This window comes from Bactrocera dorsalis, chromosome 2 (genome assembly GCF_023373825.1).
Source record: "Bactrocera dorsalis isolate Fly_Bdor chromosome 2, ASM2337382v1, whole genome shotgun sequence".
In the NCBI taxonomy this organism is placed as follows: Eukaryota; Metazoa; Arthropoda; class Insecta; order Diptera; family Tephritidae; genus Bactrocera; species Bactrocera dorsalis.
Window position 1 is genome coordinate 33,670,778 of NC_064304.1, and position 14,975 is coordinate 33,685,752.

At 37.7% G+C, this 14,975-nt stretch overlaps 2 protein-coding genes across 3 annotated transcripts in view; one reads left to right on the forward strand and one right to left on the reverse strand.

Moving 5' to 3' along the window:
* The window catches only part of LOC105231808 (ubiquitin carboxyl-terminal hydrolase 46), a 79,063-nt gene that overhangs the window by 37,558 nt on the left and 26,530 nt on the right, over positions 1-14,975 (reverse strand). For both annotated transcript variants that reach the window (XM_011213272.4, XM_049450432.1), the window contains exon 2: positions 4,287-4,566. The gene's annotated coding sequence lies outside the window, so the exon portion shown is untranslated. The remainder of the gene's footprint in view (positions 1-4,286; positions 4,567-14,975) is intronic.
* On the forward strand, positions 7,493-13,739 carry LOC115066547 (uncharacterized). The gene is made up of 2 exons (XM_049449698.1): positions 7,493-9,684; positions 11,218-13,739. The coding sequence occupies exons 1-2, from the start codon at positions 7,595-7,597 to the stop codon at positions 13,460-13,462; spliced, it is 4,335 nt and encodes a 1,444-aa protein (XP_049305655.1). The 5' UTR covers positions 7,493-7,594; the 3' UTR covers positions 13,463-13,739.

Consider the following 14,975-nt stretch of genomic DNA (forward strand, 5'->3'; position numbering starts at 1 on the left):
AATCTTGTTGGACGCAAGTTGTCAATATTGTATGGAAGCACGTAGACACTTCCAGGCACTTGCTCCTTAATTGTCCAGCCTTTGCTGGACTGAGGTTGAAACATCTCGGCAGTCTCGAATTCGTCGAACTGAGCGACCTAGGCCAAACTGCTTCTAACAAATTTAGCGCTTTGTCGATTTGTGAGGTTCTTAGGATCAATTATATAAAAATTCCAGGAACCACAAGGGATTAGCTTTCTAAGCTGTCCCTGTTTGGATCGACTTTTTAACCTAATCTAACACACTATGGAGAAAACCTCTATATTTTGCATGTTTTTGAAACATTAGCAAGTTGTTTATATTGGTAAAAACTAAAAGACACCATTAAAAAACGTAAACGTCACGTTATACCATATTATAATAAACATAAAAAAATTGACTTCTTTACGGTTAACTGGGCGGTTGACCGCATAAGAATTTGACATTAGAACTGAAGATCAAACTCTCCATACGCATTCAGTGTCAATCATCTCCGTCTGCAAGGTTCGAACGCCACTGCTTATATAAAAGCGATTCAAAAAAAAAATAATCTAATAAAAAATAATAAATAAGGGTGTCTGATTTTCAACTCAATATAATAAATACTTTTTCAATATAGCAGTGTTTGTGAGCATAACTTGCGTTAATTTAAAACTTAAACTAGCTAGTATTGGGTTAATCGCATTTCAATCAATCTTTATCCGAAAGGAAGCACAATCATTTGGTTAATTGCTGATTTGTCCTTGAATGTCATAATTTTACGTAAGCACAAATACATATATACACATATAATTATGACTGCTCATTGCTCGTAAAACGAAGTTAGATGTATGAAAAAAAAAACCAAAATAATTGCATGTTCGACAACATGAAAATTTGCAAACGAAATTACTAAGTTTGATTATATCATTTGATATATTTACATCAGTGTTGTCCAACGTGACTGTGTGCACGTTATGCTTGTGTTGGTTATTCTAGCGTCAACCGATCGCAAAATTCTTCTTTGCTTGCCTACGAAGTTGAATACAGTATCACAATCGTGCTTTCACAGACACTTGTCGCGACATGTTGGTGTGAGGTGTCTGGCATTGTCCGTGCGCTATTGTGCGCATAGGCCGTGGACAATGCTGATTTACATACATGCATACAGCAGTATGTCCCCGCTTAATGGCACCCCAAAATAATAAAATAAATAAATATACAAGTTGAAGTTGATTTGTTGGTCAGTTTAATTAGTTTCAGGTACTAATTTTATTTGTATTATTACATCTTTATATCTATAAATCTTCTGACCGTGTGTTTGCATTTGAACTGCTCTTAAACGGATAGACTAATTTTGATGAAATTTTGTGTGTATGTTCAAGGAGATTCGGGAATGGTTTAGATTTACAATTTGGTCCACTGGAAAATGTTTTTTAAATTATTGTATCATTTTTAATCAATTGTTAATTTTGAAATGTTTGACCGATAGATGGCGCTATCATCGCAGTATCCAATACTCAAACCTTAAATTGGCGTAAACGTGTATTAAACAAAACGATGCCAAAGTAAAAGACGACATCTGTGGATCAAGTTTTTATATTGAGGACAGAGTTCGTTCTTAAGTAATAAATTGGGTGATTCAATACATCTATGGGTAGCTATAACATTTTTTTCATACGTGCTAATTATTGGAGGGGGTATCTTGACAGGCAATTTAAAATTGCAAAAGGTCTGGCATAAAAAAATAGCGGCATAACTGAAGTGTTGATAAAAAATTTAAGATATACAGAAATCTTTTCGAAGCATTGCACAGAGCAATACAATATTTTAACCGGAACAATGAATACTTAATATGCAGTCCACCAGGCTAACAATCGATTGGACTCGATTGATTTCACTGATGCACAGCCCAAATTCAATAGTATTTTTACCCCAAAAACCAATTCTTTCTTAACGCACGAAATGCTTTTTGATTCATTTTTGTTGCTTCATCAAAAATGCGATTATTCCTTAACTAATACTTATAATCTAACTAATAGAAATCATATAGATGGTATTGGAAGTACTACCTATGTATCAGCTACAGTAAAACGTAGGCGGGTCCTCTAGTATACGTATATGTATATATATAAACTTAATTGAATCGTAGTTTAAAAAAGAAAAATTATGAAAAAATGCATTTAGTATTCTATTCGCTCAATAAAGCTTATCACTTCTCAGCCTACGTAACTGGACTTGTATCTACCAAGGAATGTCATCTCGGTAGTACTGCTAAAATTAAGGGGAAGAAAGAATGTCGGTCTGTCTGTATATACGTGCACTAGTCCCTCAGTATTTGAGATATCGATCTGAAATTTTGCAGACGCAATTTTCTCCCCAAGAAGCTGCTTATTGGTCGAAACCGGATCACTATATCATATAATTGCCATTCAGCTGACCGATTCAAAATAAGCTTTTGTAAGTTCAACTTTTTTTGTCAGGATATCTTAACAAACTTTGGCATGGACTATTGCCCAAAGCAAGCCTATAATCTGAAATGAAATTGTCCAGATCGGCTCACTACCGATGAACCTGCTTTCTATCCGGTAACCGGTATTTTTTAATGGAAAGACGCCATTAAACGGGCACTACTGTATATATGTATGTATAGACATACATGCATATATAGGAAGCTTTCAAAATATGTACATATATGCACGACCGTTACGAACGAATATGAATGAATGAATATTTGGAGAATACACACAGCAATACAAACACACATAATTTTATATACAAATTCAATCGCAGCCACATACTTAAAAACGAAATTTGTGAATGCAATTAGCAGACATATGTACATATGTATATGTACATATAACATGCTGGTAAATTTTGCTTTTATATTTTTTATGACAGTCGAACACGTGAGCATCCGCAAAATAAATATATTAAAGAAATCACAAGTGATTTGATTAAAGTTTAGCGTGTTTAGCGAGTTTTGCGCCGAGTGCCACTGCTACCCGAAAAATGGCCGAAATTAAATTTTTTACAAAAGCCAGGAAGGCAATGTGGTAATAAAAATAAAATAATAAAAAAAAATAAATAATAGAAAAAAATAATAAAAAAAATAAATAAAAAAAATTTAATAAAAAAAATAAATAAAAATAAATAAATAAATAAAAAAAAATAAATAAAAAAAAATAAATAAAAAAAAATAAATAAAAAAAAATAAATAAAAAAAAATAATAAAAAAAAAAATATAAAAAAAATAAAAAAAAATATTAAAAAAAAATATAAAAAAAAATATTAAAAAAATAATAAAAAAAAATAATAAAAAAAAATAATAAAAAAAAATAAAAAAAAAAATATTTAAAAAAAAATAAAAAAAATATATAAAAAAAAATTAAAAAAAAATTAAAAAATTAAAAATAAAAAATAAAATTAAATTGCTTTGTACAACGCAATCTAAATTTTGGTGGCAATATATTATATAAGTGAGGTTAGGTTGGTTTAAAATTAGTAACAGCGTATGGTACACGTCAATGTAAATGTGAATTTATTCAAAAAAAGTTAAGGTAAAAAAGTAGTACCTTAAAATACTGAAAATTTTGAACGCTAGTGGCGGATTTTCAAAATGCAAATTAATCAAAATTTGTTGAAAAAATTTAGAAAACTTTCAATTTTCTTATAGACCGACAAATTCATACCCAAAACTAACCAAATGGTCAAAAATTTATTTATTTATGAACTTACAGCCACAATCTAGCGTAGTAATGGGACCCCAACGCAGCTAGTTACAGGCTTAAAATTGCAATTATATTTATATTTCTCAACAAAATGTTTATGCATTCTGCTTTAGCAAGTTTTCGAAAAGTTTGTGCTAATTTATCATGCAATCAAGCAGAATGCAACGAAAGCAAACTAGCGAGGCGTGTATTTTTAAGGTTTTTGAGGAAAACCATGGCGCTTCAAAGTGCATTTGGAGCCCAAAAGTTTGAATTGTTAGCACAAAAGTGCAAATACAACAAAATTAGCATTATTTCACAAACGAAAGCACAAACAAAAACCTACTTGAAGATTGCTTCATTTTATGACACATTTTATTTTCTTCTGTTATTCAGTTCCGCTTAGATACATACACACACACACATACAAAATTGCAGGTGCTGCAATGCACTTAAATAGCGTTAACCTTCTTGTATTGGGGATAGGCTTGTGAGGTGAAAGTGATTAAACCGTTAAATAATGATAAGGTCTGCTTATTATGTTTTATTTATTTATATAATTGCTGTTTTTGTACCTACCGTGTTCAAGAGTTCCTTTCTTTCCTGCACCAACACCTTAATTTATGTATGTATGCGTTGGTTGAGTTGCTTTTACGAAAGGTGTTCGCGGGCCTTCATCAATACTATGAATCTCTATAATTATTTCACTTTAATATAGATGTTGTTGTTGTTGCTGTAGTAATCGCTTAGTTTCTGCTGTAAGAAATTTAATGCGCGCTCATGCATTAAATCGATATGAAAAACTTGGCGTTTTCGTTAATGAGTTTTGATTTTATAGAAATTTAGTTCGAAGTTTGGCCTGCAAATAAGAAAAGAAAAAATATTTAGATAAAATGTAGATAAATTGGAGTTTGATTGGATATTTTAGATAACCACACAGACTAAATTGCTACGCTGAAATTAAACAACAAGCTACTCCGAAAAAAATAGTTCACTTGAATAGCGACTGAAAATGTACTAACTTGAAAGAGTGCAGACTTGTAGCAATTAAAAAATTAACCAAACCGAAAACACCAGGCTTGTGCCAACTGAAGAACGATTTATAAACTAATTTTAAATTCTCGTTTATTTTTCAATTATTTAAAAGCACCTTTAAGTTCGTTGCATGTACAAATGTATATTTTGAACCCACTTCTTATATGGAAAAGGTATAGTTCACTGCCTCGTTCGGCTTATTCGTTTTACTAGTTTGTATTTTAAACTTTACGATAATTTAGATCATTTCAGGAAAAAATTTCACACAGAAAAAATAAAGCAGCAGTTTAACGGTGGACAGAAAATATCCCTCAACTTAGGCGCACATGTCTTCGCTTTCGCAGAACATACACGAGATCTAGGCGCAGAGGAAAACCGAACAATATCAAACGGCAAAAAAAGAGCAACTATGCGAGGATGTTAACAAAAATGCGTGGGGACTGGGGTATAATACAGTTATGTAAAAACTAAGAGCTCGAACCAAGCTACCTGACTTAAGCGGTGCAAAAATGGATGACGTTAATCCACGGATGTCGTTATCCCACGCACGAAAAAAGAGTCAGTGAACTAGAACAGGCTATAAAACTTTCGAAAATCACCACTTCATCCTATAGGAACTGCAAGAGACCACTGTCAAGCTCAAAACACGAACGAGATTCCAACAGAAATGCTCAAAACAATCGTCGCAGTACGAACCGCAGAACTCTTAAACATGTACAATACATGCCTCGAAGCTGGAATATTTCCTGAAATTTGAAAGAAACAACGACTTGACCTAATCAGCAAGGGAAAAGGGGATCCCAGCTTGCCGTAAGTATTCCACCCACTATGCATGCTTCACACATCGGAAAGTCTACGTAGACTGGAAGTGGCTATCAATGAAGCTAGCCACTCTCCCCCAGACATGTTTTAGACTCGGAAGGTCAACTTTAGACGCTATCCAAAACGTCATTGAAAGTATAGAAGTGGCACCAATACAAGCGAATAGTTCTATTGGCGACTGTTTTCGTAAAGTCTTCAATAGCATGAGATGAACGAACATGATCGAAGCCTTAGAAAAAAGTTTTAGAATCCCCGATTACCTCAATGCTGTGGTGCGGAGCTACCTTAGTAATGGGAAACTGCTGTACCAGACTAGAAAAGGATTACGACAAATAAAAGTTACGCCAGGAGCAGCGAAAGGTTCCATTTTAGGATCAGACCTGTGATAGAATATTAAAACTTGAATTGCCAGACGAATCATGTTTAATCGGCTACGCGGATGACGTTGCTACAGTAATCACAGCCCGAGACACAGAGGAAGCCCGAAGAAAACTGTATCACGCCAACATGGCTTGACTTATATAACCTTCAGCTCGCTACAGAAAAAAACAGAGCTATTACTGCTGACGAACAAGCACATTCCTCTCGTAATAACCATGCAAACGACCAAGGATATTCTAAGGACACAAAAACTGTGAATTACCTAGGCGTAAGACTGGAGCCCAGATTAACCTTCTGGGTACGCAGAAAAAGCAGCAAAACTTCCCTCCTATCTTAGCAGACCAAAGGCCAATATAGGATCGCCCGCACAAAAAAGAAAAAGCCTTTAATGTCAACAACCACCAGCTTCCTACTATACGGAGCAGAGATTTGAGCAGATGAGGTAAAAAAGGAAAACCGACGTAATAATCGGAGTGAGAGTGTAGCGGATCGCAGCCTTCAAAGTTGCAGCAGCTTACCAAAAAAATTGTTTATCGTACAGGGACTTGATTTTGATCAGCCATTTTGTATGACAGATATATTTTATTGTGGTTCGATCTGAACAGTATGTTCAGAGATTGTAGCATTATATTGGACAATAGTTCTTGCGAAATTTCGTGAAAATATCTTGTCAAATAAAGATGTTTGTCTTCAAAGAACTTAATTACGGCAGCTATATGCTATAGTGGTCGGATTTCGGCGGTTCTGACAAATGAGCAGCTTTCTGGGGTGAAAAGGACATGAGCAATATTTCACACCAATATCTCAAAAACTGAGATACTAGTTCGCGTATATGAAGACAAAAGAATATGGCTAAATCGATTCAGCTCGTAACGCTGATCATTTATCTCGGTATAAGTACTTTATCTCTTTATCATTTTTCTTTTTATAAGTACTTTACAGTGTACGTCGTTTACAGGCATATTTAATATATCTTGTTTAGGCTATAAATATTAGTGGAAGTAGATACTTTTAAAGAAGTACTACCGGTTTCATCGTTAGATTGCCTAAATGCTCCTCTTATGAAAACGAAAAAAGATGTAAGGTTAACCTACATAAGGGTTTCAAAACAAAAACTTTCTAGGCAGACAAGAGATGAATTATGATCAAGAATATAAAGCAATCAACATGGTGATTTCTTTGCTGGAAATACTCAGAGCTTCTTAAAACTATATACAGCGTACTCATTAGAATCTATATAATTAGTATTCTCTAACATCTCAGCAATTTGTAAGAAAGTAACAAATTAATCAAAACCATTGCAAATCATTTCATAAAACTTAAAAAAAAACTTTAAATTATAGAATAAATATGAAATAGCTTTCATGTATACCAAGAATTTGTGTACACTGCATGAGTAACAAGCTTCTGGGACAAACATAATTATACATATTCGCTGGATGTGATAACCTTTGGCACCCCAATAGCATTAGAACCGCATAGCATGCAACACAAATTCAGTAAATACTCCCGTACTTATCAACGTATATTTCATAGATGAAACTAATCACAGCAACAGTTTTGCACTTCGGGCGTCAGCGACGCTATTCAGTACGCTGTGGAACTTAGTACACAAACTAACAACGTAAAGCAGAGCGAACGACTGGACTATGCTTCAGGCCAGACTATGGAACAGTATTCTACTAGTGCTTTGGATTGCCATCATCGCAGGGGCACAACGAAATCATCCGACAATATTACGCAAACGCAACGAGATGACCAGGTACATGAATTTGCACGCCAATCCGTGTAAGGACTTTTACGAATTCGCCTGCGGCAGTTGGGAGCAACCCTACGTACAAACGCGATACGAGCAGCCGATACTGAAAGATATGGAAATTTATTTGCGCACGAAAGTGGATCACGATTTGCGCAATATGCTGCAGGAACAAACCAAATTGGAGGATGGCTTGAATGGACGTAAATTAAAAGATTTTTATATTTCCTGTACGGCGGCCGAACGGAATGGCGTCGCACAACAGGAGTACTTCAGTCAGATGATCGAAAAGCATGGTGGCTTCCCTGCGATACCGGGTTCCAATTGGCACATGCGGAGCAATAACTACAATTGGCAAGATGTGGTGGGCACATTGCGCTTTCAATATGGCATGAATATATTGGTTGGTGTGAAAATTGGCGTCAACTATTTGTACCCTTTCGAGGATAGCGTCTATTTGAGCGAACCGGACACCTTTATACCGCCGGAACTGTGTAGTGTGGAGGGTACTAATAAAACGGACTTACGTTCCGAAGAGTATGCGATAATTGAAAATGAAGTGGCCGAAAATCTCAGCATGTGGCTTACGCTTGATATGGAAAAGGCACAAGTGATTGCCTCCGATTTGGTGGCGTTTGAATTTAAACTTTGCACCGGTATTAAGAGATGGGATATCAGCCAACTTGCCGTGAACAGCAGTTATAATAGTGATATACGTAAGACGCTTTACGATTTTACATATCAATACGATAATAAAATCGACTTTGTCGCGGCCACTTTTGGCACACAAATACAAAAACCCGTATTCATGGGTAACGAGGCGTACTACAAGCAGCTTGTCAAAACCTTAGACTCTACAAATAAGACGACAATCGCGAACTACATTATGTATCAGACGTTGACGGCCTTAAGTTTCCCACATACGGATCAGCCGAGTAGTCGTGCTTTGTTCTGTTTGGAAAAGACAAAGCGCTACTTTCCGAAATTCCTCGGTGAGATGTACCACAGAAATTATGTGAATGTTGAAGCTAGGGATAATGTGGTCAACATGTTCGACAAATTGAAAGAATCTTTCCGCCAGAGTTTACAAAAACCCTGGATCAGGGAGCATACACGCCGCATTGCTGAGAGCAAATTAGCAGAGATGCATCTGGCCTTCCCTTACTATGGCAAATTGGAAACAAGTAGTATAAACATAAATCGCGGTGATTATTGGCACAACTTGGATATACTAATGAAAGATCGACAAGAGGCACAATTCCAACGCATTTTCCCGCCACCACATCCAAATATGTTTGATCAAGTAGAATCTTACGAAACGAACATTTTCTATAGATCACAACATACACGCTTCGAAATGGGTTGGGGACTACTGCAGGAACCGCTCTATCTTACGCAGTACCCGAACTCGATGCGTTACGCTGCAATCGGTCATAAGCTTTCCTCGCTGTTGGCCACCGCCTTCGATGACATCTCGTGGAGCACATCACCTAACGGTGTATTGAATTGGGATCAGACTACAGCTACGGAGTATCGCAATCGTAGCGAATGTTTCCGTCAACAGATCAGCAATTATCTTCACAATGATCCCGCGTTGTTTACAAACACCACACTATTGCGTCAAATAATAGCACAAAGTGCAGGTTTAAATGTAGCATTCGGCGCTTATTTGAATTGGTTGGCATTTCAACAGCCCACAGACGATCACGAGACGCTATTGAGAGAAACTCTGCCCGAGTTCAACTTCACCAATACACAACTGTTCTTTATTGCCTTCGCGCAAAAGCATTGTAGTGCTGGCGATGCGGGCTCGCGTAGGTCCAGTTCAAAGGGATCCGCGCGCACACTCAGTCCACTTGAACGGCACACGATCGAACGCTACCTAGTCAACGGACCGCTGAGAAATTATAATGAATTCGCGCGCGACTTTGGCTGTCCGATGGGCGTGGAGATGAATCCGCCAGATAAATGTGTTATTTATTAGTTTCTAACATAAATTTTTAGATCCAAATTTTTAGACATAAATTTATATAATGTAAATTAAAAGCTTAAATACTAAATACTTTTCAGGAAATAAATCATAATTGAAAATGCATTTTTGAGTTTGTGGAATGAAAAGTTAGAGGATGGAACCATGTGTAGAAGTTCACGCTGTAGGATGAAGCCACGCAAGTGAGGAAAGTCACTGAGCGCCATTCACTTGGGAGTGGCCAGTAACGATTCTTTTACATATGGCTCAAGCAGCTCACGACTTCGGGGCTTAGACCAAGTATTCTCTGAGAAGCAAAAAAAAAACAGCTAAAGTGAGAAGGCGAAACGTCTCCTCTCGAGGGTTTTGTGGTGGACTTGAGACCCGCCTCGTAAAAACCATTACCAATGAAAAGAAGATATAATAGATAAGGTACCAATCGTCGCATTTTATATTCGTATAGCTGCTCTACTATCCGAACTGTGAAATAATATATAAGACTTGAGTCTTCCCACCCTGTATAACTTAATCAAAATCCGAACTAATACGAAATAATTTTAGAAAGAGAGAAAGTAATATGTGAAATATATCATGTGCTCACTATAATGAAAGTAACCTTTAGCGACTCCGAACTCGAAATTTATTGGACTAGTTTTATGCCAGCAGGATTAAGAAACTATGTCGCTAACCCACTTAATTTCAACTTAAGCTACAGGGTTTGTCCGAAAAGTAATAGGTGATTTTCTTGCGCCGCGTCCCTAGCTAACGAGTGGCTTCTCAGTTGCCTCCGAGCACCTGGAGAGTCAGGACAAACATTTTCGCGCGACGTCTTTTTGTGAGTTGTGCAAGCCGAAAATACAGCGTTCGTTAGAGCAGGGGTACGCAATAAAATTCTGTATGAAACTTGGTAAATCTGCGACATCGTCCACCATGAATTTGTTTCTCCTAGACAAACCGTCAACGCCAGGTATTATGTTGAAGTCCTCAAGAGACTCAAACGAGAGGCCAATCAGGTTAGACAAGACATCGCAGGCGATTGGAAGTTACACCACGAAAACGCTACCTAACTAAGGCCGGCATCGCAAGGCTTCCGCAGCCGTCCTATAGCCCAGATGTAGTCCCCCGAACTTTTTTTGTTCCCTCGCTTGAAAAGGCCGGGATCCAAGCAGCATGCACCTTCAATGCTTGGAAATCGACGCAGAAGGAGCCTATTTTGAAAGTTTTAAAAGAATTGTAATAATAATTGGTTCAATACATTTTTTTTACGTCGACTCAGTCTTATTACTTTCCGTACAAACACTGTAATTTTACCAACTTGAAACCGTACCCTGTATTTACCCTTGTAATATGTCTATCTAAGAGAGAATCTTTCGATCGTTCAAGCAAAAATACTTCAGAGAGGAATATTTATTTTGGCGTATATTTTTAGAATTGTTTACCAAATCAAATTCGTTTCAACGTTCATGGCATTGTAAACAAAATCATCGCTTATGCATAGTGATGACCTTTGAAAGCTCAAGCGCCTTGACGATTATTTTAAAATAAAGCTCAGCTTATCAGCAAAATGTGCTGATGTTGGCGCACGTTGATGTAGACAGCAAAATTACTGTTTTTGAAAGTATTGAACATTTTTCAACACTTCAGTACTGTTTCCAGTCTGACTACGACACAATGCATAAAACGGGAGCGCTGACGCGAGCTTTACCGCTAACTTTAAGCTGCATATTGGCTTTATGCAGCCTTGTGCCGCAAGCTGTGGCTGAACGTGGCACAAATGGACGTGAAAGGGAGGAGCAAATCATGCGTAATGCCAAGGCAGCAGAGATACTCAAATATATGAACCGGCAGGCCGATCCATGCAATAACTTTTATGATTTTGCATGCGGCAATTGGGCGTCACATCAACCGACGTTGTTGGAAGGTGATGCACCGATATCCGTACAAAGTCAGTTGGCGCAACGCGTACGAAAGGACGTACAAATGCTGCTCGATGGCGGCGCACGCGGCAAGGGTCGGACGAATTTGGATGAGCGTAAAGTTAAAGAGTTCTACAAATCGTGTATAGTAGTCGAACGCTCTTCCTCGTTACAGCAAGTATTTCTCATGAATTTCATAAAGGAATATCACGGCATACCATTGCTAGCGAGTACCAACTGGAATATGAACTATGATTGGGTGCAGGTAGTTGCGCGTTTGCGTCTGAACTATGGCTTCGACTATCTGATTGGTATGGAAGTGGTGACTAATGAGCATTCGCTACCAGGCAAAGCGGTGATACAGTTGACCGAACCGGCAACGTCATTGCTACCGCGACACTTGTGCAGCGCAGGTGCTGCTTTAGATACGAGGGTGAGCGAAAAACTTACTGCACAATTGCAAACTGAAATCGCCTTGGACTTACAGTCTTGGTTTGGGCTGAAAGAAGATGAAACGGAACGCGTAGCTGGCGATATTATACGTTTCGAACTCGAATTATGCCAATACATGAGAGAGGATGAATCGTTGCCGCCATCCGAGAATGATGAGCCCGAACCGAATGTTTATGAGGGACGAGATTTGGCACACCTTTCAAGTAAATTTGGTAACATAATCAATTTCAGAAAGTATTTGGAAACCAGTCTCAACTCAACCGTTGCAAACTCGGAGATCGTAATGAAATCAACGGCTTATTTTAAACATTTGGCACGTATAGCACGCTTAAACCCGAGACCAACGCTAACCAATTACATAATGTATCGTGCACTGGCGGAAATCAACTTTCCACGCAATGAAACTAGTACTCCAAGAGCGGGGTACTGCGCGCAATTGACTATGCGATTCTTCCCCAAAGTTGTCGGTGAGATATATAAGAATAAATATCAACGTAGCGAAATTAGAAGCGATGCTGAGCAACTTTTCGACAAAATCAAAGGCACTTTGAGTGAATCTTTAAATGTAAATGATCTATCGGATAATGCACAGAGAGCGTTGCGTAACAAACTGCTGGCATTTGAGACGTTACTCTTTCCCATCTACAAGGGTGTCAACTTACGCGATCTGTCGCTAGAACGCGACAATTTCTGGCAGAAGCAAAATACCGCCATGAAGTTTAAGGGCTACAAAGAGCGTCAACGTTTCTATGGTGGCGATCCCGAGTTGGATGAAAGCCTCGTCGAAGCGTTTGATGTGCGTATGCAGTTGCTAGATAATGGCATCATGACTGGTTGGGGACTGCTACAACCGCCCTTCTATGATTACAATTATGCCAACTCTTTAAAGTATGCTTTACTGGGTCCACTTATGGCGCGTGAACTGGCGGCCGCCTTGATACCCGATGAGCAGGAGACAGAGCTTACGCGTGATGACTCGATTATGGAAATTTTTAACAATGTTACCGAATGCTATCGCACGCAGTACAGCAACTACATGTATAATAGACCGAATGTATACTACAATGCCAGCAAATTGCGTGAGCTTATGACAGATAGTGCTGGCTTGAATATAGCTTTCAGAACCTATCTCGACTGGCTGGCCGGGATGGATTCGTCGAGTGATCGACAAACTTTGTTGCGTGAAACCCTGCCGGGTGTGGACTTTACCAATACACAGTTGTTTTTCATCGTTTTCGCGCAATCCCGTTGCCATGCCAAATATGTTAAGGAAATGCCGCCAACATTTCTACCACTGGATACGCATACCGAAGAGCTCTTCAATGTGAATGGCGTCTTGGGAAATAATGTGGAGTTTGCGCGTGAATTTGGCTGTGCGCTGGGCACGGATATGAACCCAGATGACAAATGTACTTTGTTTTGAATTTAGAAAATTAAATTACAAGTAGCAAAACTTTTTCAAAACTAGACCATAAGATCCGAAAATTTTATATTAGAAGAGCTCTTGATTATTTATAATATGGTGTGTTTCGTAAATAAGAACATTTTCATGAAAATTTTATCAATGAAGCTAAATTTTTCGTCTTTATTGTTAAAAAAAAAAAATTATATTTTCGCGTGTGAATTTTCGTTTGAAAATAAGGGTCCTTTCTGATATTAAGTCGATAAGATGAAAAAATAAATATTTTAAATGAAAACAATTACAATGTGTTTTGGACATAAAAAGGTTAGTTTAAAAAAAATTCGTGAAAATAAATTTTATTTGTGAAAGATAAAAATAAAAACCCATAAAGTTTGATATTTGAGAATTGAAATCGCCCGTAACTTAGTTAACTGTTCATTTTAACTTTAACGGGTGATCCAAGATCCAAGTAAAGATTCTTTCTCAATAGCTTTTTCTTTGACAGATCGCGAGTGAGTCGTGTTAAGCTGTCATGTTATTTTTGTTCAGTAGTGTCTGGCATTTTATCATGAAAAGACTTACGTCGGAACAACGTTTACAAATCGTTTAACTTCATTAGGAAAATTCATGATTTTTAAAGAATGTGTTTCGCTCGCTTCGCTCAACTTTTGTTTAACATAATCGCCCTAGTGAATGTACGATTCGCAACACCATCACCCTTCTTGAGACCCAGCATTCATACTGGTTAATATTCGACCGATAAGACCACGCCCGGTAGGAAGTGCAGAAAATATAGAAGGCGTAGCTGAGGGTGTACACGAAGACCGAGGAGAGTCGATTCGACGCCGTCCGCAGCAACTCGGACTGAGGTATGGAACACGTCGAAATCTTAAATTCAAAGCGTACAAAGTACAGCTGGCGTAAGAACTAAAACCGCTTATACTCGTAGTTCCCAAGCGATATCGCTTCACTCAATGAACTCTTGAAAAGTTCCAAGATCCGACGTTCTCGAGCCAAGTTTTGCGATGAAGTCCATTTCTGGCTCAATTGGTATGTAAACAAGTAAAATTGCCGCATTTAGGACGAAGAGCATCCTGAGGAGATTCAAGAAAAAATCTGATGCATTCTTTGGTTCATATTTCTTCAAAAATGATGTCGCTGAGAACGTAACCATCAATGGCGACAGTTATCCTGCCATCTTAACCGTTTATTTGACGTCTGAAATTGAAGATCGTGAACTCGGTAACATTTAGTTTCAACAAGACGGCCCCACTTCTCACATATCGCATCAATCAATGAATTTATTGAGAGAACACTTCGGTGTACTGATAATTTCACGTTTTGGGTCGGTCGATTGGCCACCAAGATCGTGTGATATCACACTATTAGACTTTATATATAAAGTCGAAGCGAATTTTGTGTTTTTTCAAAAATTATTTATTTATTCATGAATATCTATTTTGTCCCCTTCAAAGTAATCCCCATGAGATATTATACACTTGTGCCAACGATTTTTCCAATCTTCGAAGGGCTT

Bases quoted from the DNA above. Each gene is read 5' to 3' on its own strand.
- LOC115066547 (XM_049449698.1), top strand. From the start codon at position 7,595: ATGCTTCAGGCCAGACTATGGAACAGTATTCTACTAGTGCTTTGGATT. The intron at 9,685-11,217 runs GTTTCTAACATA...TTTAAAATAAAG, and splicing joins GATAAATGTGTTATTTATTA to CTCAGCTTATCAGCAAAATG.